The 25,927-nt window shown below is 38.6% G+C and overlaps 1 protein-coding gene and 1 long non-coding RNA gene across 2 annotated transcripts; one reads left to right on the top strand and one right to left on the bottom strand.

The window, feature by feature from the left end:
• Positions 1-5,810: 5,810 nt before the first annotated feature.
• LOC130031859 (guanylate-binding protein 5-like) lies at positions 5,811-21,120 on the bottom strand. The gene is made up of 11 exons (XM_056123390.1): positions 21,010-21,120; positions 17,339-17,547; positions 16,972-17,099; positions 15,024-15,133; positions 14,557-14,753; positions 14,025-14,267; positions 12,134-12,414; positions 10,481-10,693; positions 9,529-9,631; positions 8,281-8,474; positions 5,811-6,044 (listed from the first exon to the last, which is right to left on the bottom strand). Exons 2-11 carry the CDS (start codon positions 17,526-17,528, stop codon positions 5,928-5,930), a joined length of 1,776 nt encoding a protein of 591 aa, XP_055979365.1. The 5' UTR covers positions 17,529-17,547; positions 21,010-21,120; the 3' UTR covers positions 5,811-5,927.
• On the top strand, positions 10,157-17,122 carry LOC130031860 (uncharacterized). Its single transcript, XR_008793712.1, has 4 exons — positions 10,157-10,220; positions 15,366-15,468; positions 16,781-16,938; positions 17,034-17,122. It is a non-coding gene; the product is annotated as an uncharacterized LOC130031860 (long non-coding RNA).
• Positions 21,121-25,927: the final 4,807 nt, after the last annotated feature.

Here is a 25,927-nt window from a genome sequence, read left to right as displayed (position 1 = left end):
CCATACTGCACGGCCATTTTACAGCCACACAACACATCATAAGACACTTAATACAAGATTACTGCACCATATTTGATAGGGTTCAATATGTTTTAAACCATGGGAACACCTGCAAGGGTGACTAAAGGCTGCCCTAAAAGCCTCTACTCCTCTCAGAGAGCTTGGTAAGCTACAGAGAATATCCCGCCTTCACAGCAGAGCCTGGCAAGCTATCAGTGGCACGTTCAATATTCCAAAAACAGTAATCACAATGGGTCTCATTATCCTGACCCTGAAAGAGCCATCATTACGGTGGCATTAAGAAGGATGAGGAAGGAGAGGCTGATAAAATCTCAAGGCCAAACTAGTCTGCCAAAACGAAGAAGGACAAAAATGACTATCTGTATTTTCAATGCACATATGCTGGCATTGGATGCATACATGGAGGACCTGATGGTACAAGTGCGAAAGATCAAGTATGACATCATTGGTCTGACCTAGACAAGAAGGCATCAATCAAATCATGCCGTTTTTGACACTGGAGAAGAACTGTTCCTTGGAACATGCGACAAAAGAGGCATTGGTGGTGTCGGTGTTCTTGTCAACTCGAACTTGGCCATGAGCATTGATTCATTTGAATGCCTAACAACCCGAATCGGATGATTACACTTGAATAGATGTGTCTCACTGCCGGCAGTTTCTATCTTCATTGTCTACAGACCAACATCTAATTATGACGAAGAAGAAATTGAGAAGTTCTGCATGGAGCTGGAGAAGTTCTATAAAGAATATCACACCTTCTACTAGATCATTGTTGGTGATTTTAATGCCAAGATAGGACCGAAAAGATCAGCCAAAGAACTCCATTTTAGGACCCATGGCCTAGAATGGAACAAACAGGGTGAGAGACTGTCTGAGTTCATCATGTTGACCAAGACCATCCATGGTAACTCACAGTTCCAGAAGGCCAAATCTAAATGTTGGACATGGGAGTGTCCCGGTGGACGATTCCACAACGAAATAGACCACATCATATTCAATCGATAGTTTTGTCTGACCGATGCCGTTGTTGTCCCAAAATTCCAAATTGGATCAGACCACCATCTCCATCGTGCAAAATTCTACTTCATGGAGTGGGGAGAAGGGGCTGCAAAGTTTAAGAAGAGAACTCCCAGAACGACCACCAACTGGGAGCTCTTTGGTATTATTTCGGCAACATGGGAAGACCTGAGCACTTAGTGAGGGATTTATGGTAAAATACTTGCTTGCTCCTACAGTCCAGAGAACTAAGTTTTGGGATCTTTATCTCTTACTGTGTTTATCCAAACAACTGTAAGTATTGGTAAGAAGTAGTATTAATAGGATTAATTGTTTGCCTTAATTTTTGATTATATATATGAATAAAGGGAGAGAGAGAAACAATATATAAATATTCTTGGGAGACAGTGTCTCCTTGAGTTTATCTTCCCCAGAGAATTGCCTCTGATGAAATGTTTTACCTCTGTAAATCACAAGGACATGCAGTCCAATACTTCTGACCCCTTCATATGTTCTATATGTAGGCTAGCAGCTCTGCATTAAATGGGCCATTTTCACCACCAGGCTGTGGTCCCCTGTCTGTCTCTTTCCTGGGGAGGCCTTGGAAGAATGGGATGCAGCTATCGTCACCTAATGCATGCATCACAGAGCACCCAAACATAGTCTTGTGAGCTCATGCCCCCCTTCCCCGCCTATGTACTTTTAAAATCAGACAGATTACAAAGAAAATTGTAGAGTGCTTCTAGAGAAATTCTCAGCAAAATATGGTCACCTTTTGTATATTCTGAAGTTTAGTTTAAATATAGAAATGTAGCTTAGCAGTACCCACCCTACCTAGTACAAAAGGTTCAGCACCAGATTCAGACGGATTGTATAAGGGCTTAATGCGCTTGCCTTTTTATGAGATTGAAGTGCTTGTCACAGTCAACTCTGAGTTTGATATCTGGCACCACATATTGTTCCCTGAACAAGCATTATCCCTGAGTACAGAGCCAGTAGTAAATTCTGAGCACACCAAGGGGTTTGAACTGAAACTGCAAAAAGAAAATAATAATAAATAAATTTAGCATAGTAAGAGTCCCAAATAGAAGAAGACAACCTACAAAGTTGCAGATTTTGTTTAATAAACAGTAAATTACATTTTGAACAATTAAAGAAACTCAAGTTTTCATGTTCAGTTGGCAAATTCATATAAACCGTTATTTTTGCAGGATCTTGAATATGTTAGACCTGTGCTCCAACATTTGAATCCTATTTTGTTTTTGGGAGAGCCACATTCTGGTTGTTCTTAACTCATACAATGTTTCCAACTCTATTTAATTTTCTTTATAAGAACCCAACCCTGGGTCCCTTCTCTGCAATGCTGGCAGCCTATTTAGTGATTAGATACTCTGATGTGGTTCTGCTTGGATCCTATGGTGCTGAGGATTCAACACGGCCACATTCATTGCTACTTGGGTGGCACCAAGGCCTCAAGGCCTCACCCAGCACTGATGATGGGACAGACAGTGCACAAGTACAGAACCTTGAACATGCTAGACATGTGTTCCACCACTTGAATTCTCTTTCGGGCTCTTAGGGAAAAATTATGGAAAACAAAATAGAGCCTTATGTAATGTTTCTATAATTTTAAATGCTATTTTGCAGAAATAAAAAAGAATTCTCCCCAAATGCAAAAGATATAATAAAATGTATTTTATTTATAGGTTTAAAGTGATTTTCATCTCCCAGTGGATACTCGAAATGTTTCTTTATAGAATTTAAACAACTATTTTATTATACTTAAGTATTGTGATTATATCAGTGTTAACACATGTGGTAAGGATACAAAGTTACTGCATACTACCACCACCAATGTGTCCAGGACACTTCACCAAGGTGCTTATTTTACCCCTATTACACCTTTTCTGTCCTCTCCGCTGCTCCCTGCACTACCTGGTAATCTATGTTTTAAAATCCAAGGTGAAGGATTTGCCATTGTTTTATACGATTTCTCTATATACCGTAAATGAGTGAGATCATTTGCCATTATCCCTCTGACTTATTTTACTCTATGTGATACCTCCAATTTCACCCAAGAAAACTTCATGATTTTATCTTTTGCTCCAGCTTCATTCTACATTTTTTTGTATATATACTACCACTTTATCCCTTCACCTGTCATTGAACATTTGGGTTGTTCCCATATCCTGGCTTTTGTTCTAACTGCAATGAACATAAACGTGCATGCATATTTTCAAATTAATGCTTTGTGTTCCCTTTTCGCCACATCCCCAACAACATTGGGTATTTCTAGTCTTTTTGATACATTCCATTATCTTTGGTGAGAGATATCTCACTTTTGTTTTGATATGAATTTCCATATGAGAAACACTTATTCATAAGCCTATCAACTATTCACTTTCTTTTTTGGTGAAGTGTCTGTTCAGCCTGTCCTCTCTCCATTGTTTGAAATGGAATTATGAGAAATAAAAATGATGGGAGGTGTTGTATCTTCTATCTCTGAATTGTACTATGTAGCTGTACTAAAGATGTTCTTTGGTATGGAATAAAGATAGACTGTAAGTCTAGAGAATAGAACTGAGACCAAAAGGTAATAGCTCAGAATCATGGACAGATAATCTATGACAAAGGACCTGATTACAGGGAGTGCAGTACAAAATGCCTTGAAAACAATTAGGTTTTGGAATACTAGATAGTAATGTACAAAAATATTAAACTGGAACCTTATTTCACCCTTTCAAAAAATAGATTAAAAACCTCGAGCTTAGTCTAGAATTCATAAAATACAATGAGGATAATAAAGGTAAATATGAACCTCAGAGGTATTGTCAATCACTTTATTTCAAAGGTAAAGACAATGAGAATAAAAATTAGCAAATGTAATTATATCAAGTTAAAAACATTTTGGAGAGCAAAAGAAACTCAGTCTAAAATAAAAAGACACTCAGGTAATGGGGCAACTGCAGCCTCATGGGAAGGGGGCGCGAAACCGGCTCGTCCTTCACGCCTGACCTAGGCCATGGGTTGCCCCCCACGAGTGGCTCTCCAGCACGGCCATGGCTCCAGAGGCACAAGGACTTAATTCAGAGCCAGGCAGCTTGCGGCAGAAAAGTGAAAGGACTATGTGTTGAACTACAGCGCTATGCCCCTTCCCCCCCCCACCCCCCCAGGAGGGAAAAGTCTTTGGTCTCTTCCACCTTCTTTCCCCCCAGCAGCATGGTGGCCTCTGCCTCAGAGCTTATTGGAAAGCCAGGTATGAGCCGGTGCAACTGCAGCCTCATGGGAAGGGGGGAGGTACCAGCTCGTCCTTCACGCTTGACCGAGGCCATGAATTGCCCCCCATGAGCGACTCTCTGGCACGGCCATGGCACCAGATGCACAAAAACCAATCTCATAATTATCCCGCACTTGGCAGAAATCCCTCCAGACTTAATTAGTAAAATATCAGAAATCCAAAATTGCGTGACCGCTATTGAGGCCACGTGACATCATATGGTTTTCATAACCAGCAATAGAAAACAAATTATTTCACAACGCCTTTTCAGCAGTTCTGATTGTTGGGGGGAAATTCCAAACAATATTGGAGCATCTTTTGTCAAATGTAATCAAAGTAGAGAGAGAGTTAAGTAGGAATCATCTGCCTCATAGGCATCAGGAGGGGTGGGAGGGGGCTACATTGGGGTTCTTGGTGATGAAAAATAAATACTGGTGAACGGAAGGGTGTTTGATCATTGTATGACTGAGACTTATACTTGAAAGCTTTGTAACTTTTCTTATGGTGATTCAATAAATAAATTTAAAAAAATAAAAAGACACCCCACTGAGTGGGAGAAAATATTTTCACACAATACTGCTGATCAAAGGATAATATCTCAAATGTTTAAAGCACTTCCTATAGAATTTTAACTGCTGGGAGAAATAAAACTAGTAGTAGTTCCCACAAAAATTAAAAAATATTTATGGCTGAAATATATTCAAACATATATATTTATATTCATATATTTTAGGAAGTATTAGTAGACTTTCTTATATGGTTGCAAAGAACAAATGCCATTTAACTTTGTAAAATATGTAAGTATAAAATTAAGTGAATCCCATCAGATATTTTGTCACATTACCTAACATTTCTTAAAGGATCTAAAGACAGAGCACAGTTATTAAATCCAATATAAATTGCTTCAGATAGTTATCATATTAGCAAAGTAACAAAAAAGAAAACTGATTTCATTTTTCAGTCTAACATCTAAATTTCATTTTAGATGAAAAGTGTCATCTTCTGGGGCACCTCTACTTAACTAAACATTATTTAGTTCTCTAATCAGACTCTTAATATATTGGCAATCTCTGTACAAAGTTACAATGACCTCACTGACCAAAGGCAGATCAGCCTCCACCCAGAAAAGAAACATATTATCTCCACTGAAGCTAATTAGCTGTTTTTACCCTTGGTGCCCTCCTTCATTGGAAACCAGCACACACTCTCATGGCAGATATAATGCCTACGTGACGCCAGCACTTGGTTCAAGCTCTGCCTGACTTAAACTATGGCAGATAAAACCCCCTATATCACTCACTTCCATTGTTGCCCAACCCCCAATACAAATATAGAAGCTTACAGGGGTGACAATAGGGTGTAAGAGAAAGGTTTCCTTCATGTCTATAGTCCAATAGCACTACCAAATGGAGGTAAGAATAAAATAATCTTTATTATACAATTCTTAATCTCCTTAAGTATGAGAGCATCATTTGAATGATTGACGTATAGAAATGTACTTTTTTGGGTAATTATGGCGTATAACATTATGCCTCAATAAAAACTCAATATAATTTTTATGCAGTTTATTTCTTGATGATTCTTCCAGACACTTGTGTACTTAGTGAACAAGAACCAAAAGATGTGTAGCTCCTTACTGCAAGATGCAACGATCCCTAGAGGAGGAAACATTACTCTGGAGCTGATGGATCTGATTTAGAAGTCTTGTTCTTTCCTCTTCAATTCTCCTCTTTTCCAGTTCAGCTGCTTCCTAAAGAGTGAGAAACAAAACGATAGAGTTTAGCATAAAGTAATGCCTAGATTATGGTTAAGTGGGATGTATGTTGAAGTCTCATTTTAATTCATCAGTAAGAAAGAAACAGTTCCTGGACTTTAGCTTTCTCTTTATGTACAATTTGTTCCACAAACTTTTGATTTACTACATACATGCTTTTTCTTTCATCTCTTTTTCTAGTTGCAGAAACATAATCATTTCTTAATCCCCCAAATATTGGTGCGTTAAGATTTACATCCTGTTGTGGGGCGACTAAAACCTCATGGGAAGGGGTGCGTTCCGGTCCGTCCTTCACGCCCTACCGAGGTCACCAGTTGCCCCCCGCAAGCGGCTCTCCAGCACGGCCACGGCCCCAGAAGCACAAGAACTTAATGCAGAACCCGGCAGCTTGGAGCAGAAAAGTGAATGGACTATGCGTTAATCCAGGCCATCAGGTCTGTCCGGAGGGGAAAGGGTGTTGCCCCAGTCGCCTTCTCCTCTCTGGAAAGAAAGATGGCGGCCGCATGGGAGCCTTGTGGACAGCAGGTATGAGCCGGGGGAGTGGGGGCGACTAAAACCTCATGGGAAGGGGGGCGTTTCGGTCCGCCCTTCACGCCCTACCGAGGCCACCAGTTGCCCCCCACTAGTGGCTCTCCAGCACGGCCACGTCTCCAGTGCACAGAAACCAATTTCTTAACTATCTGACTTTCAGTAGAAATACTTCCAGGGTCAATAAGTAAAATAGCAGAAATCCAAAACCAACATTTAATTCTTGAACCCAGCTGTAGAAAGCAAATCACTTCACAATGCTTTTTCAGCATGTCTGATTTGGGGGGGGGGTAAACTCTAAATAATAGTGGTGAATCTTTTATTGAAACAATGAATCTAATCAAAGCAGATAGAGTGTTAACTAGAATTCATCTGCCCCACAGGGACTGGGAGGGGTGGGGGGTGGGGTTTTATTGGGGTTCTTCATGGTAAAAAATAAGTTTTGGTAAAGGGAAATGTGTTTGATATTTGCATGACTGAGACCTAAACCTGAAAGCTTTGTAACCTTTCCCACGGTGATTCAATAAAGAAATAAAAAATAAATAAATTAATTAATTAATTAAAAAAAAAAGATTTACATCCTGAGTCTCCTTTCCTTTACCCTTGGGACAGTCTGACTCACATACTTCACTTTGATCCTCATTTATTCACCAAGGGATGTCAGGTCTAGTTCTATGAGGAGAGGCTCCTACAACTGCTGGTGGAGGTGACATCATAATCATGCAAGGAGTCTTACATGAATGAAATTATTGAACCCACACTTAGGAGACAGAGGACAGAAGAAAGTAGCAGAAGAAAAAGTGATATGTAGAATCCCAGATTGACTCTTTAGTGTTTATCCTTTCAAATATGTCTTGAAGCAGTGTCTGGAAAAGTATGACCTACAGATAGACTGGGAGAGCCATGTGTCTCATAAGGGTGCCCACTATGAATTTCATCAAAGATTTGCAGAAGCTAAAACATTTCAGCTACCACCCATTGTGAAGGGGATAACTTGAAATGCTCCATGATAGTGGTATTTAGTGATGTCTTTGGAACCAAACTGGTCTAATTAGAAAAAATGGGGATCTTATATTTTTGCTTCACAGTTATCAGATTAGAAGATGAAGTGCATTAAAAGACAAAATAAAGTAAATTCTACAATAGTCTTGCAGGCACAGAAACAATTATGGCAGAGAGAAGGTCATCAGTCCAATAATACAAAATGAGTTTAACATTTTAACATTTTAACAAGATAATCTATGGCCTATGGTTATTTAACTTCTATCACCAAAGAAAGACACTTAGGAGCAATTAAACTTTTTTTAAAGACTAATACAATGTATTAGAAATGGTATTTGTCTTGTAGTTATCAAATTACAGTGCTTTTTCTATGCCATGCATCATTGTAAATACAATGAATCAATTACTGAGATATCCTTTATGAAACATAATATTACTGATTCCATTTTCCAAAGCGGAAATGAAGACACAGTGGATTCAATAGCTTGCACAGATGTATTAAGTAAGAGATGGAAATAGAATTCATACCTGGGCTTCATATCCAGACTATCTGATACCAACTTTTTTGCTCTGTGCCACAATTAATTGTGTGTTGACTTTCCACCCTTGTCCCTACTTTATGCTCTCATCCATTCAGAGAGAGGAGATATCATCCAAATTTTGAAATGAGATAACTGAATACCTGGAGCATGCGTGCATGGACTTGTTCTTGGGCTTTCCGTTGCTCTTCTAGCTCTAAAGCTTTCCTCATCTCCATTTGTCGCAGCTGTTCCTGGTGGGCTCGCGCGTTCTCCTCAATTTGTTTCTGTTGCTCCCGCTGAATTGCTGCCAGCCGGTTTACTTCAGCCTGTGCAGCCTGTGCTCTAGCACGTTCCTCTGCGAAAGAGCAAAATGATAAGCCTCTCTAGGATAAAAGTGTCTCCCCTTGTTGGTATACTCTTATTTCTAGTTGTTACTACTCCCTAGAGAAAAGTCCTGGAGACTGTTTTTTTCCTTTCTAGGTAAACAGATATAGCTGGGGTGGGAAGCCTATTCAGAGAGGACCTAACTAATTATCTGTTTGAGCAACAGATCTTGAAAAAGTGTTTATCATCACTGGTATCAGGGAAAAGCAAATCAAAAGTACAGTGAAGTATTGCCTCACACTAGTGAGAGTGATCTATCTCACAAAGATCAACAGTAAGTGTGTTGGGATATGACAAAAAAGGAATTCTCATTCATGTCAGGGTGGCTGTTGTATGGTTTAATATCTCTGGAGGACTGTTTAGAGACTTCTAAAAACACTGCAAATGAAAGGTCCATATGACTTCCTGATTCCACTTCTGGAAATCTACCCCAGGAACATAAAAATATTAATGTGGAAATAGACATGCATACCTATGTTTTCCTGGGGAAAAAGCAAAGTGCCCAGCAAAAGACAAATGGACAAACAAATTGTGTATGTATGCACACAATAGAATACTATTTAGCTTTGAGAATGGATAAAATTTTGAAGTTTGCTACAATTTTGATGAAATTGAAGGGTCTTGTGCTCAGTGAAGTGAGTCAGAAGGTAAAAGATAAATAATTGGATTATTTTAATCATATGTTGATAGAAAGAAACAGAGAAAGAGATCAGACAATTTCCAGTGGCAACAGTATCTGAGATATGAAAATAGAACTAGGAACTGAGGTGGTGTTGGGCAGAGTAAGAAAATGGGAAAGTGGTGGAGGCCTCCTGAAGCACTGGTGGAGGAATTGGGTAGTGCTCTGAAACTATAAGATAACACCTTTAATATGATTGGAAACTGTGGTACCTCATAAGCTTAATTTAAAGAAAAAAATTTTTTCAGTCATTCATGTTCTAGTTTAATATCTCAATGAATCAATTCAAATTAACCTAAAATGTGTAGGGATTTCTGTTATTTTATGTCTTCCATTTGTTTCTTACCTTCTATCTGCTTTTGCCTGTCTGCGAGAGCCTTCTCCGCCTGGAGAATGGCAGCACTCATCAACTGCTGGGACTGTAAATATTTCTGCAGAGCTTCCTCAGCCTAAAACCCCAGAAAGAAAGCAGTTAGAAGCAGGAAATGGTTATTCAAAAATATTATAAACATGCTTTTTTTTGTCTTCCCAGCATCTTTGTCAACAAGTGTTCAGTTTGCACTTGGTAGAACTGTCAATCAAGCTTCTAGCATGGAGTGAGCATAAGATCTGGGCTGAGCAATCAGAACACTTTGTACTATTATATGCAAAAAATCTTGGTACAGATGGGAAACTATAACTTAGTTATTTTAAAGACCATTGGGGAAGGATACAGGAAAGACGGTCTTTCTCCCTCATTTTCCTTCTGACTCTTCCTCTTTCTGACACTAAGGGCACAAAGGATTCATTGAGTTTGGAGCTTTGTTCCCGTGTAGGAAGAGTCTATCTGAGAATAAAGTGCAGAGTGAAAAAACAGATCAGAGAACTGAAGTGTATTTGTAAGTAAAGTAGTCAAAAAGTTGATGGAGATACTTGAAATATTTCACCTTTGGTTTATGTAACCCATAAAATTAACATTATTTCTTTTTATATAGGTACCCTGTGGTGTTAAGGGGCCATAAGGAACAGTGACTGAACTCAGGACATCAAACATTTGAGGTATATGCTCAATGTTGGGAAGAATCCCAACAGCTTATTTTTTCTTAAATTAATTTTAATTATTGGGATTATGTTAATATGGTAAAGAAAATACCCCTGTCACAGTAAATATTGATAGCTACAATTAAAATATGCTAAATATGTAAATATTTTCTTTTAATTCCATAATTATCATTAGTGTTTAAATAATTCCTTATTTTTTTAAATTGAACATACTTTCACCACAAATTTCAGCAATTTCTCCATAAAACTAGGGATACCTGTATTCCTTTCCTGGGCTCCTGATAGTATTTTGCCTTCAACTCTTCAGTCTTTTGTCTGAAGAGGTGATGCCCCCCCAACTTATTATAAATCCCTTGCTTCACACTATTTTCTAGCGGACTAAAGATACTCAGAAGTAGATCTGAGCAGCGATCGGATGATGCCTTCAAATTCTGCTTACAAAAGTCATCAAGCTTTGCTTGTAGCTGCATCTGCAGAGACAAAGATATATGAAAAAATGGTTATGAATACATCCACATTTCTAGAAATTATTCTTAAAAAGAAATTTAGGGCTTGGTAAGGCTCAGTGGCAAAGTGCATGCAGCAACATGGCTTTGATTTTTGGCAACACACATACACACACACACACACACACGAAAGAATGAGACTGTTATTTTGGGGGAAGGCACTAAAACATTAGCAGTATTGTGCCCTTTAGGGGATTCTTTCTACCTGCCTGAAAAATTGAGATTGAGATGTTCTGAAATCCCTTTCCCTTGATATTTCTGATGTAGTTGTGTTCTTCAGACTACAGATTTCTCACCTCATGCTCTAAATTTATTTGTGTGTGTGTGAGAGAGAGATGCTTAATATCAAAGCCAGTCCCTTAACCTTGTTATTCCTTACTTCTAAATAAGATCTAAATTTTTGCAGTTATTCCAGTTTCAATTATACTGAAAGAAGGGGTGTAATATTTCCTCTTCAGCTAGTTAGGGATCATGGAATCATTGCTATTAACTGTTATAGTGATATAAATGATATGAGAACATAATATTTTACTATATCTATATGACAATTCTGTGTTTTAGTATCAAAAAAAGGAAACAGCATACATTATAAATTTTAAAAAAGTATTGACATAACATTGCTTAACATTATTATATGTTTATGTTTCAAGAATGCTTTTTCTCACCTCTTTAAAAGTAAATTGCCACATCAGACCTAGCACCAAAATGCTGAAATCTCTCCACACATATCCACTGGACCCTCTCCAAATTTGTGCCAGTCATGTCCTCTATCTTGTAACTTCAGTTTTGTAGTGTGAAATGAAGGGTTGGTTTTGTCTTTTTTCTTGCCTTATTTCTTTTTATCCGAGATATTAGTGAGATCAGATCAACCTGTATTTTTCTTTTCCTTTCTGTTTTCCTTAGGATTCTACTCCCCAACTTGAATAAATTTTTTAAGGGATGACATTTCTTTAAAAAATTAGCACTAGTGTGTAACATGTTGAGATGTGTGTATTTTAAAGTTTCAGAAACTGAGAGACCTATAGTCAGTACGTATTTACTTATTTTCAGAATAACAGTTGTACCTTAATAATAATTATTATTATTATTCAGTCTAGTAAGAATTGCTTCTCTTCCTTAAGCCTTAAATTGACTTTTCAGAGCAATAATTTTCCTTTTATTGTCTCTTAGTCACATGAAATAAGGCAAAATATTATTATTAATAGTAAAAAATTAATAATAGAGGGGCCTGAGAGATAGTATAGCAGGTAAGGCACTTACCTTACATTTAGCTGACCTGGACTCAGTTTCAGCACCACATATGGTCCCCAAGGACTGTCAGTAGTTATCCTTAGCACAGAGGCAGGAATAAGAACTGTAACTAGATGTAACCCACCCTGCTATCCAAATAATAGAAGTGATCACCTCTAATTTCTTTTGGAAAGTTTGATCCTCATCTTTCAAAGAATTTTTCAAGAAGATTTCAAAGGCCTCTTTCTCACAGGCTCTATGCAGGTCCAGCAGCTCTTGGCTGGTTTCTGTGGGCAACTTCACCTTCTGGTCCATCTTCTGGGTATAGTAGCCAATGGCCATTTGCAATGCTTCTGAGTTTTTGATCTGAGCCAAGGCTGAGAATGTGTTCTCCGTGCAGGGCAGATTCCTACTGCTGATGGCTCTGATATAGGTGAGCACCAGGTTCTCTAGATCTTCACAGAGTGGAGATAAGTGTATTATTAATAGAGAAATAGGATAAGTCCTAAACTGAGACTGTTAATCATGCATTGCCTGAAATTCTTCAGCATTCCACACAATGTTCAACGGGCCACATAAGTTCTTTTTGGAAATTGTGTGCCAAAGACATCAGCTATTTCTTTCTTTGAGAAAAAGAAAGTAATTAAAAAAGGAAAACTCAAGATGTATAATCACAACATTTAATTGTTTTTTGTAGAAAAATAAATGTTTATATAAAGCTATTTATATTCATGTAGTGCTAGAAGTCTTTGTTTCTTTGTTTTACCTTTTTCTTTCCTGCCTGAGGTTTCAATTCCATTCAAAATTCCATTTTTTCTTCTACCTTAAACTGTAAATATGGTATGAATATTATCCTAATCTGAGAAAGCACAAAGTTAAAAAATTAGACTACATCACCTTAATTCTCTTTTGGAACTTCCTCATTTATCTTCTTTGCCCTTCACATTCTTTTGTTTGCACTCGCTTCCCACTTAGCAATATTTTTACCGCGTTTTTGAGATACAGAGTTTTAAGCAAAAATTGGAACAATGAGCTCACTTAGATTTCTTTCAGTGTTTTAGACAACATGTGCTTCTGTTTGTTGAATTATATCAGGTAATTTCTATTTCTACAAAGTACTGATATTTTCCTCATTTTGCATCTATCAAAGTGAAACATAAGAATTCACTCTAATGATGGAACAAATGCTACCAACCTATGTGAATCAGTGTGCTTCAACTGTAGACCACTTAGGAGTAGAACTTCTTTAATTTAATCTTTCCTTCAGGTTATATTTTTGTTTCATAGTACTTTAAAACATTTTTTTTCTTTTTGGGTCACACCCGGCGATGCACAGATGTTACTCCTGGCTCTGCACTCAGGAATCACTCCTGGTGGTGCTCAGGGGACCATATGGGATGCTGGGAATCAAACTGGGGTCGGTCATGTGCAAGGCAAACGCCCTACCCACTGTTCTATCGCTCCAGCCTCAGTACTTTAAAGCATTCCAAAAAAAAAAAAGCACAAGAAATGTTTCTAGGCTCACTGAATTTAATAAATACAATATACATCTTGCTATATATAATGCAGAACATAAAAATATATGTATCACGATCCTCCCATTGTTCATAGATTTCCTCGAGCAGGCCCAGTAACATCTCCATCGTGAGACTTGTTGTTACTGTGTTTGGCATATTGAATACATCACGGGTAGCTTGCCAGGCTTTTCCATGTGGGCAAGATACTCTCGGTAGCTTGCCGGGCTCTCTGAGAGGGGCGGAGGATTCAAACCCGGCCCCACTGGTCCAGTTGTGCACAAGGCAAACTCCCTACCCACTGTTCTATCACTCCAGCCTCAGTACTTTAAAACATTTCCAAAAAAGTGCAAGAAATGTTTCTAGGCTCACTGAATTTAATAAATACAATATACATATTGCTATATATAATGCAGAACATAAAAATATAGTATGATTTTATTTTTTGCAACTAATTATGCATTTTAATCGTTGACAGTGGGAGTTGATACAATGCAATGTCCCTTTTTATTTATGCTGAACTAAAGAAAAATCCCCTCACAAATACTCACCAGGACCATTGACCTGGATGCCTGCTGAAAGAGTTTTAGTCTTGGAATGACTGAAGATGTAGGAACAGAAATCTTCTACCTGTTGTACAAATTCAGGATCTAGTTCATCATTATCCAGTTCTTCAAGTTGGGCAAGCTTTTTCCTGTGAGCTGGAGAGTCAAAAATAAAGCATTTCCTCTTTGGAAAAAATTTCTGTATACAAAGACGGGGAAGATTGAAATTCTGAAGACTTTGATCAGTGCCTGGTGAAGAAAAATATTTTTAGGACATATTTAGTATGGGATTATTGTTTTTTGAATTTTTTCCATCAGTAAATTACTAAATTACTAACTAATTAAAACATCCTGATGAACCCTAAGCAGAAATTCAAAAGAAAATGGAGTCAATGAAAAAAAAAAAGAAACTGTTAATTTTCTTCCAAAACAGGGGAATAAAATAATTGAATATTGAATTTTGTAGGTTTTACAACAAACACGCTAGACATACTTTCTTGTATTATTCCTCGCACCCTTTTTCTAATACCCCAGTTACCTTGTTTTGGCCTCAAAGAGCTCTCCAGATATTCATCTGCTGTAATAGAATGTCCATCTTGTTCCAAGTCTAGGAAGAAATCTCTCAGAGTCCACACCAGGTCTGGACAGTTGCCCACAATATCAGTTGCATCTTCAACCTCATCAAGTTCAGGTGAGGAGATTGTTCTGAGCAGATTTGACACTTCTGTCACATAGCTGAGAGGCAACTAAGGAAAGCTAGTCAGAATAGGACTGAATATAAGCTCTTATTTAATTCTATGCCTCCAACTGGTTTTATATTTTATATTTACTTTACTTCATAATCAATATTTCAACTCATCAGTAAATATGTGAACTTTTTATTCTTGAACTATCAACATTTTAATCAAACTACCATTTTATATTTGATTCGTAAGGATTAAACACAGGTGGAAGAGTAAAAGGGCCCTCTGACTTTTGATGCCATCCTGGACAACAAAAGGATACTACAATAGATCAAGGGCTCGCTGGTCAATTTTGCTCATGGTATTGTATACCAAGGTGCTACTCAGTAGCATTGCTAGTGTGAAGATCTGGGTATCATTCTTTTCATCACCCTAAAAGTCAAAACAAATGTATGGTCAGAACAAATGTCAAGTATTATGGCATTTCATTAAAAACAATCAATCATTAAAAACAAGCTCCATCAACTGAAAAAATAAATAAGACAAAAATTTTATTGTGAAATCATATGTACTTTGATTATTCTATGATTAGCATTGATAATCTTATTATGGGCTCACATTCCTTCCTTTTTGCTTTGTTTTGTATTTGGGGCATGTTTTGCAGTGCTTGGGTCGTACTGCTGGTTCTGCACACAGGAGCTACTGCTGGAAGGACTGGGGGACCTTATGTGGTATTGGGGATCAAACCCTCTTTGGCAGCATGCAAGGTAAGTGCCTGTTCTGGCCCCTGGATACATATTCTTAACTCATGATCTCTATTATCACTAGTTAGGTATTTAAAAAGCAGGTTGTGAAAGTTAATGGGATAAGGGGCATACTGAAAATAAAGATATCCAATTCTGTAAAACAAAGTTGAATGATATACATGATAAATATAAGATTTTATAGGGCAGCTCACATTATTGATGGAATCCTCCATCTAGTGCTGTCAGATAGGTTTGTATTAGAGATAAGGAAACTCAAACACAAACTGAAGTTGGTCATTTTGGATTTGTGACAAATCAAATGGAAAATGAGAACATGAAAAGGAAAATTAACGAGAAAGATTGAGGTGTATGCAAAAGTCAGATTATACTGGGCTGGAGAGATAGTTCAGCCAGTAAAGCTCTTGCATGAACACTTCCAAGCTGGAGTTGAGCCTGGGCACCACATATGGTCCTTTAAGACCTGTGAGGATTGATCTCTAAATATAAAGCCTAGAGTAAGCCATGAACACAGCCAGGTGTGGCTCTAAAACAACCCCAAAAGAAGTCAGCTTAACTCCAAAAGAAGGTCCCAGTGGACCTCTGCGTACAGTCAGTGAACTGATTGTACATCTCTCATCTGAACTCTAAGTCTTGTAACTTCAGTAGCCATCAATTATCATGCAAGATGTTGGAACACTTGCAAGAGCTACAAATCAAGTAAGTCTTCCCCACCACCCATGTTAATCTTATTGTTAAATATTTACTAGTATAGAAGTAGGAAAATCCCTTGGATTTACTGCTGAAATGAGATGAATAAGACCAACATTTGGGAAAGACTGGGGAAACTTATTCTTGTTTGTCAAAGTCTTATAGGCACATCTACCAGAGTCCTGATTTGAATTCATGTTTCTCTCATCCAGAGCCAATTATTAATCAATTGTCTCTGTAGACAGAATGATTACAATTTTATTTACATCACACCTGTGCATTTCTATTAACAGTACAATTTTCACATTATTAGTAAAGTTAAAGTAAGTAAGTAAAGGCCCTCCCGTTGATCATCGATTTGCTCGAGCGGGCCCAGTAACGTCTCCATTGGAGACTTTGTTGTTACTGTGTCTGGCATATCGAATACTCTCGGTAGCTTGCTGGGCTCTCCGAGAGGGGCGGAGGAATCGAACTCGGGTCAGCCATGTTGGCTGCGTGCAAGTCAAACGCCCTATTCGCTGTGCTATCGCTCCAGCCCCGTTATTAAATATGTGAAAATTTAAAGATATTAAGAGTTTAATCCCAGTTATGATTTTGGTTTATCAGTATCTTTTTCTCTATTTAGATTTTAAACATAGAAAGGAAAAGAAAAAATAGAGAAAGAAACAGAAATAAAGAAAAAGAGAAAGAGAGAGAGAAGAAAAGAGGGAAAGAGAAGAAAAAAAGTTACATTACGATTAAGTGAATAAAAATAAACAATCTTCCTGCACAGAATGCGTAAAGGTGAGTAACCAAAGAGGAAACTCTGTCTTTTACCTTCTCTACGTCTCCCAGTCCTTCTGTATCAAGAAGCACTAAGGTGTGGTTTGGTTTCTCAGGATGAGGCATACACCACATCCAGATTCCCTTTGTGTGAGACTGCACTGTGGATCCAACTGAGAAACCTGCAGAGGGAAGTGAATAGACGGTAAGAGAGGATAAAATCTGGAAAGTGAGATGTTCTTGACAATTGAACTAGAATTTTAGGAAAGCAAGATGAGGAGATGTCAGAGAGTATAAAAATACTCATACTAATAATATTTCCAGTCTGCGCCGTTCTTCCCTCCTCACACCACCATACTCAGTGTTTGTTGTATGGGTGTACACAGAGAAGATTTGCCATGACTTTGCTTGTGTCACTCACCCTTCTTCTTCTGTGCCAACTTGTTCATCAGGTAAGATTTGCCAGTGCGATAGAGACCCACAATAGCCACAACATCAACAGGCTGTGTAATGCCACACAGGGTTCTCTGTGCTTCTGGATTGACCACCAGTTGCCCATTACTGTTTTCAATGAGGCAAAGGGGTTCTGACATAAAACCATCTGGGTCCATGTTCACAGTGTGATCTATTCTGTAGGTGAAGAGAAAGGAAGGAAGAGAAATTTCCAGTCTTCAAGCAAAGGAGGCCCTTTTGCTTCCTGAAGCTGGGAACATACTATTTTTCAGATTTGCCTATGTTTCTAAAAAAAAAATGGCACCCAAGAGGATTTGTAAAATAAATGCTGTGCATTTCATAGGTATGCTACAACCTCCTTCCATTGACTCTTAAATATTTGATGTAGGTCTAGAAAATTTAAAATTACATTTAAATAGCAGCTTAAATAGAATCTGTTCTTAGTATGAATCTGACTTCCCCATTCATTACTTAATTATGTTTCTTAGCTTTTATATCCCTGAATTCCTGGATGGAATCTTTATGTCTACTCTGTAATATTATACTTCTTATTCTCACCTTTCATCAACTTCCTTTTCTTAATTTTTGTGCTCTAATTTCCAATGTGTATTATACCATAAGCCCATTATCTAATATAAACACATTAACAAGTCATCTTAATTTGTTAAAATCATATTTTAAAATATTTTAATAGATATTCATGTGACTTCTTCAATTAAAAGCCTAATGCGCAATAATCTTATGAATGGGGAAGTAAGTGAATATGCTTCATTAAAATTGTTAGCAATAATACTTTAGCTTCCATGTTCTAACTTATGGGCATCAATTCCATTAAGCTGAAAAGTATTGATAAAATGTTTCTAGATAGTTTAGATTAAAGAAATGCTTGGTTTTTTTTTTTTGCCTCATTTTATTATCAAGATTAACTCTCTTCAGTCTTGGATGTGATTATTTACTATGTAAGCTAAAACTCTACCATCTCCTTGGCCTTTTCTTACACTGAAATCTTACAATAAATAGGTCTGGATTTCCTTAATACCTCACTGTAAATCTACTTTTTACAGTAGGGACCCATTGCTGAACCCATACAATGAGGGACCCATTGCTGAACCTCCCTTCTTCCCACTAATTTTCTCATTAGCAATGCCCTGGAGATATTCCAGGAGACAGATAAGAAAAGCAGAGACTGCTGGGGAACAGATAATAGGAAGTTCAATACAAACAATAGAGTACCAGAATATAGGGGCCAGGAAGTGATCAGTCTGCAGAGAGGAGATTTCACATGATTTTAAATACCAATGCCAAGACTTCTCACATCTCCTCCACTTCAAATATAATATTGGCATCTTGTATTTGTAGAGTTCTGGCTATCTGAATTGTTTACAGTTTGGTCACAATAATATTTAGATTATCGATTCTCTATAGCAGTTTTATATAACTATAGAAGATACGCAATTCACACTTATTTTCTGTTATAAGGAGGGCTGGAGTGATAGCACAGTGGTTAGGGCGTTTGCTTTACACATGGCCAACCCGGGTTCGATTCCTCCGTCCCTCTTGGAGAGCCTGGCAAGCTACCAAGAGTATCCCTCCTGCACAGCAGAGCATGGCAAGCTCCCCGTGGCATGTTCAATATGCCAAAAACAGTAGCAACAAGTCTCACAATGGAGACGTTACTGGTGCCTGCTTGAGCAAATCGATGAACAGCGGCAGGACAGTGCTACAGTGCTATGAGGAGTTTACAAGCTCTTGTGCACTCGGATGACATCACTAATAGAAAAATGTACTAAGTTCCCATAGTTTTCAGAGCCCTGAAAGGATGATATTAGAGTTTATATTTGCATCACTGTCCTCCATTGTTTATCGATTTGCTCGAGCGGGCCCAGTAACGTCTCCATTTGTGACAATTGTTACTGTGTTTGGCATATCAAATACGTCACGGGGAGCTTGCCAGGCTTTGCCATGCAGGCAAGATACTCTCGGTAGCTTGCCAGGCTCTCCAAGAGGCGTGGAGGAATCGAACTAGGGTCGGCCATGTTGGCCGCTTACAAGGCAAATGCCCTACCGCTGTGCTATCACTCCAGCCCTATATTTGCATATGTATATTAATACAGGTATTTTATACATCGTCCTCTAATGGTGTTCTGGAAATATCTATAATGTCAGGAAAGTCAAGTTTCCAACATATCTTTACAGATGCACGTGTTTAGCCTCTAATACATCATTTCTCATAATAGCTTATGACTGTGCTCTAAGATACGTTCTTCCTAACTATTAAAATTCCATACCTTTTCTTAATGGGCTGGAGCAATAGCACTGTGGGTAAGGCTTGCATGTGGCCGACCGGAGTTCAGAGTTCCATTCCTCCAATCCTCTTGGAGAGCCCGGCAAGCTACTGAAAGTATCTCACCTGCACAGCAAAGCCTGGCAAGATCCCTGTGTCATATTCAATATGCTAAAGCCAATAGTAACAAGTCTCCCAATTATGAGATGTTACTAGTGCCTGCTTGAGCAAATCGATGAACAATGGGAGGACAGTGTTACCAGTGCTACCTTTTCTTAATAAAAATCAGTGAAAAATTAATTAAAACACCACCCTAATCCTCAGTTTCACTTTGAAGAAAGGCAGAACTGATATCCTGTACCAATTTTGAAAAATGCTATGAGTATAGCATTGACCCACTCAGTATTATATGCTCCTTTCTGAAAATAAATAAAAGTAAATAATTATTTATTTTCTTTAGTATAACCCATAGCTTAAGAAAGAGAAAGGGAACAGTGTGAGAAAGAGAGAGAAGCATAATGAAGGTAAATTTCAAGCAACAGGAAAAACCGCTTTATAAATGCAAGTATGTGATTTCAGAAAGAAAAGTTTCAGTCACAAAATTCTAGTTGTCTTTGGTATTACTTTTCTTGTGGATGATTTTTTCTTTGTGTTTGGCTTGGTTTGGAGGAAGAAAAGAGGTTCTTATAAAAGGAGACAGACAGAAATCAAATAAAGGCCTACACTGATTTATCAGAGCAAGTGCTGTGATACATCAAAAAAGAATTTCAGAGGAGTTAATAAAATTGCTGCAGAGTACTGAGGGCTGAATCTAGGACTGTTGAATTAAGTGACTCCTAATTTAGAGGAACAGAACTATAGAAACTGAAACCAAAACAAACACTATGAGGTATGAGTAAGGTCAGAGAAATCGAAGCTAAGTAACCCCGTTCTCTTTTTGAATAAAGAAATATGTTCTCTGACAAAGAAAACAATTATAATAAAGGTGCAAAAATGTTTTCCTTAAAGTTGATTTTATTTTTCCCTCTGATTTCTTACTCATTTCTTTAAAAAATTTCCTTGTCTCTTATCTACATATATGTGCTATATCTCCTACATTTTATTTTTTACTCTTTCTCATGAAAGTTATGCAGCTGTAGTAAAAAACAAAGGTAACTTTACTGGTAATCATGATCCCAGTAGATCAGTAGACAATAAATAACATATCTTAAGACATTTTAAACTGTTATGTTTATATTCACACATCTTTAGTCTAATATTGCAGGCTCACCTGCAACCTGCGTCCTAGCTTGAATAGAATATTTTGAAACAAACTCATCTCAGCAATCTCTCTCCACTCATGCCCCCAATCTTACCTTACTATGAAAGCAGTAGCAGAGATCTTCTAGAGCTGAAAAGTCACTTCCAGAGTACTTGGAAATATAATCAACATTTAATTCTCTTTTTAACTTTACACCCAAAGAGTAGGAGGGTTGGGGGTGGCTTCTGAAGGATATTATTTCAAAACCACCCCGGGTTCCCTCTGGGAGTGGCTTGAAATTTATAAAAGGAAATAGAAAATGAAAGATAAAAAAGCATTTAATAGGGCTAGAGTGATAGCACAGCAGTAGGGCGTTTGCCTTCCATGCAGCCAACATGGCCGACCCGAGTTCGATTCCTCCGCCCCTCTCGGAGAGCCTGGCAAGCTACCCGTGATGTATCTGATATGCCAAACACAGTAACAACAAAGTCTCCAATGGAGACGTTACTGGGCCCGTTCGAGCAAATCGATGAACAATGGGAGGACCTTTACCTTTTACCTTAGTCCCTGCTGGAAACTGAGATCATAAGGAAACTTGATGAGTACAAAGGTCTACACAAATGGAATTTCTAAATGAACTCAATGAAGTGTTGCCCTCTGCCTGGGCTGAAAGCACTTGGTTTGAGTCTTCTGTGGGTGACTTCTGTGAAGTGGGGAGAAGGAAGGGCGTACCCTTGAGAAAGAAGTTTTCTACTTTAACCCAATACCCAGCTTGCTCACCCAGGGAAGTGTCTGGTTGAGTCAGGATTCAGACAGTCTTTAAGGATCACTGTATGGTGTAGATGCTTGAGATCTTCTCTGCTTAACAATAGACTGAGCCTGTGTCCCACTTGATTTGCATGGTGTGATAGTTAATTAACCTGTCAGCCGATTTCTCTGGGAGCAGTGGAACTCAGGCTCGGGGGAGGGGCATTTCTTCAGGAAAGAAAAATTAGCTTTAACTCCTACCTAGGTTTTTTTATGGATCCTTTTCTTTCCCTCACAAAGAATTTCAGGAGGAGCTGAATAGTGAAATAAAATAGCTTTGTTTAGAGAGTATGAGGACAGACAGAGAGAGTAGTGCCTTCAAGAGAAAATAATGACTTCTCCAGAAGAAAGGCACTTAGGGCACTTGGTAAAGTATAAGGAAATAATAATACTCTCCTAGTGGAGATACAAGTATCCCCTCCCCCACCAACTCCAAATGGGAAATTGTGCCACTTGCCTTTGCAAGTTTTATAAATTTTCTCCAAAACGCCTTCCTTTGTGGCTTTCTAGGTAGCTTTCTTGATACCTGGGTCTTGTCAAGGGAAAGAGCTTTGATCTTTTAGTGGTTCACCTTCATGTCTTACTGATATATTTAGCGAGATAGGGAAGGGCCCCCATGGTGATGAAATTCCTGGGAAGTAATAACCACCTAGGCCTAAGGTTGCCTCGACCCATCTTGTGAACTCTGAAACTAAGGTCTAATAAGATCTTTACCCAGAGCTAACCCAGACCAGGGAAGAGTGAACCCACCCTCTAAGAGAAGCTCCAGCAGGAACAAAGGTCAAGAAAAGGAAATTCAAAGAAGACCATGCCAACTCTACCCCCTTGGCAACTGCCCTAGCATTGGACTATGATCCAGGTAGAAAGCCCTACATGGGGCATCTTGGAGAAAACCCATAAAAGCCAACTTGAATGAAGAAAGGACAAGCTCACATAGGCGTGCTTATGTGTTACTTATGTCCATGTGACCAAGTGCACATGGTACCTGAATATATGTGCTACATGTGCCACCCGCATCTCCCCTCTTGATATGTATGCTGGGGCTCTCTCCTCTTTTTCAGGAACCCACATTATTTCTTGAGCATGTTTCAATCCCTACCTTCCCCATTCTATCCCTCTCTTTCTTCCCCTTCCTCCTTCCCTTTCCTTAAAAACCTCCAAATAATTTTTTTTTTGCTCCACTGCTCATTTTCTCCTGAAATTCTTTTCCGAGAAAAAGGCAAGGACAGGGAAGAACTGGGGAAGGCCTAGGACTGGTTTTCCTTTCCTGTAAAGAGCAATTCCTCACTACAGCCTGAGTCCATGGCTCCCCGAAGAAATTGGGTGGTGGGGATTAACTCCTGTACCAATCAGACCAAGTGGACGTCTGGTGGAGCTTGACAGGTACTTAGTGGGGCTGGCGGGACTCTGGTCCATACTGTGCAGGGACTCATGACAGACTTTATTAGTCCTTGACTCCCAGCCAATCCCAGAGTATCAGAGGTGAATAGGAAAAAGTGGTCATCTCTCTTCTCTGTCTCACATAAGCCACCTGTGGGAGCCCACCAAGTTCATTATTACAACCTTTGTTCCCACTTGAACTTCTCTCTGGAAGGTGTCTAGCCTTTTTGGTGCTGACCACTGCCAATTAGAACATTATAAACCTCCCATTTCCAATGTCCACAAAGTGGTCTGGCCTTTGTGGTACTTTGGCTACTTTAATGTAAGTCACAGAGAAATGTCTTTGAATAGCGTCTTGGTTTTATAACTTTCCAGGAATTCACTAACAGAGGACCTCCTATCTATTTGATTCCTCAAATTATGGCACATAATTAGTGGAGAGAAGTTAAAGGACATTTGTGGTTAATTCTAAAATGTCTTCATGGTTATGAGAAGCCAATGTTAGCCCACAGTTACAGTGAATGTCTGTATTATGTGAACATACCTTAAACATTAAAAAAATTGTTTTATTTTATTTTGGTGGGCCTATAAAGAGATGTTCAGAGAGTCCTATGACCTCTCCCCCCAACACACACACACAAACACACACACACTGTTGGTTCTCAGCCAATCAGGCCTGAAATTGATTGTGAGGGCACATGATGAGGTGCTGCTTGGGACCTGTGGTGCTGGAAGTAACCAGAACAAGTCCTGTGGTACTGAGTGACTACCTCTAGGGCAACATTCCACGGTGCTCCAGAGGTGCCCAGAATTGACATGGGGTTGACCATATACCTAACCCTTGTAATATTGTTGCAGTTGAGGTGGAGTCTGTACCATGGATGGAGAGAAGAGAGACATGAGATAATCTAGCAAAGGCAGAAAGTCATGTTGTATTATGCCAATATGAGATGTAACCAGTCAGATAAATAGTGCAAGCAAAATACTGAGGGATGGAGGTAGCAAATCTGTAAAGGTCAAATATTTAACCTATATATCAACCTGAATAACCACAGGCCTGGTAACTCCCCTTAGGCCATCTCACCTATGCTTGGGAAGGGGGCAGGAAGGCAGTGGTTATCACCCATGTGGCCTAAGAGCAAAGGAAAGTCAAAAGGGTAAATTGCTACTGGCCTTGAGGGTCACCCCAAAGACAAACTACTGTCAGTAATAAGAGAGGAAGCCTCATTGTAAATCTACAACTGTACCTCATGGTGTTTCACTAATAAAAAAAGAAAAATAAAAAAAATAAATTAAAAAAAAAGAGAGAGAGGAAGCCTCAGTTCCCTTCACTAGCTGCTATGAGGGGCTCCATTTTAGCTGTCCCCGTTCTACATTTTAACCATTCCTTCCTTCAATTTGTAGACTCTCTGAAACTGAGAAGGTTAAAGTTTCCCAGGCCCATGAATTCTGCCCCAGGCTTTTCTCACAGGAGACTAAAAAGTAGTATTTGATACCTGGGCAGGTCAAATATTTAACCTAAAGAAATGAACAAACATTCTTCACCAGCCAAAGTGGAATGTAAGATATTAATCTTAGCAAAACAAATAGGCCCTAAATTAAGAGGACATCTCTGACAAATGGTAATCCTCTGATACTTTGATAAAAGAAACAAAGATTCGGCTTTCCTATAAAAACCACCCCCATACAAAAAAAAGAAATCAGGTGCCCTCTTGACCAGGACAGCAAATGGCATGGGGCAAAGGATCAAACACAGAGTAGGAATAATTTTACGTAGCCCTGGAAAACCAACGAAGTGTCTCACAAAGAATTATAATGAACTCACCTATTTGATCTGCTTTTCCTTCTGGAAGATGTGTTAATGTTCTACAGAGAAAAAGAAACAATAAAATATGTGCTTATAATGATTGTTTGACTCAGGAAATTACTGAGACTAAAATCAGGGTTACAATCACGGTCCTCCCGTTGTTCATCAATTTGCTCAAGCGGGCCCAGTAACATCTCCATTGTGAGACTTGTTACTGTGTTTGGCATATTGAGATACTCTCGGTAGCTTGCCAGGCTCTCCGAGAGGGGCAGAGGAATCGAATCTGGGTCTGCCGAGCCAGCTGCGTGCAAGGCAAACGCCCTACCGCTGTGCTATCGACCGAGACTAAAATGGTTTCACAATTTAGTCTCTGTAAAATGGAGGCCCAAAAATTTCAGTGGTGTAATTCAAAATGAGTTTCATACCCAAAAATTAGGGAAGTAGAGAAAAAAGGATAAATTTGTCCTTCCATTGTTTTTGTTTAGTTTAGGTCTCCAGTGAATAGAATAATGCCCATTTTTATTGGAGAAGATAATCTATACAACTGAGTTCAATTCAGATGCTAGTCTCATCTGTCAGCATCTTCTCAGATTCACCCAAAAATAATGTTCAATTTGGTTACTCCATGATCAGTAAAATTGATACACACCAAAGGTAATCATCTCAAATCCACCTCTGCTCAATTTAGTAGACATAGAATTTCTTTCTTTTCTATTTGGATATTTGCAACTAAGATATTTCTACTATGCATTCTATATTCCTTTTACTGTCAACAAGAACCTCAGCTGCTCATAGCTCTGTATCCTTAGGCTTACTGAAAACTTCATTTCTTAAGGGTGCAATCTATTAGTAGTCTTGCCTCTATTAGTAGTTGTGTCATTGTGGGTTTTTCATTGATCTTAATTACAAGGCTTTGTACTACTGAGGGATATATAACTCTATTCCAGGCATACTCTTTCATGCCACCATTTAAAAAGTGGTAGTCCTTTTATGCCTTGGTAATCAGTCTCAGTCACCTCAGAAAAGTCTCAGCTTTGCT

The sequence above is a fragment of the Sorex fumeus genome, unplaced genomic scaffold, assembly GCF_029834395.1.
Source record: "Sorex fumeus unplaced genomic scaffold, SorFum_2.1 ptg000047l, whole genome shotgun sequence".
NCBI classification, from domain to species: domain Eukaryota; kingdom Metazoa; phylum Chordata; class Mammalia; order Eulipotyphla; family Soricidae; genus Sorex; species Sorex fumeus.
The sequence above is the reverse complement of the archived record's forward strand: the minus strand, read 5'-3'. Positions and strand labels throughout refer to the sequence as shown.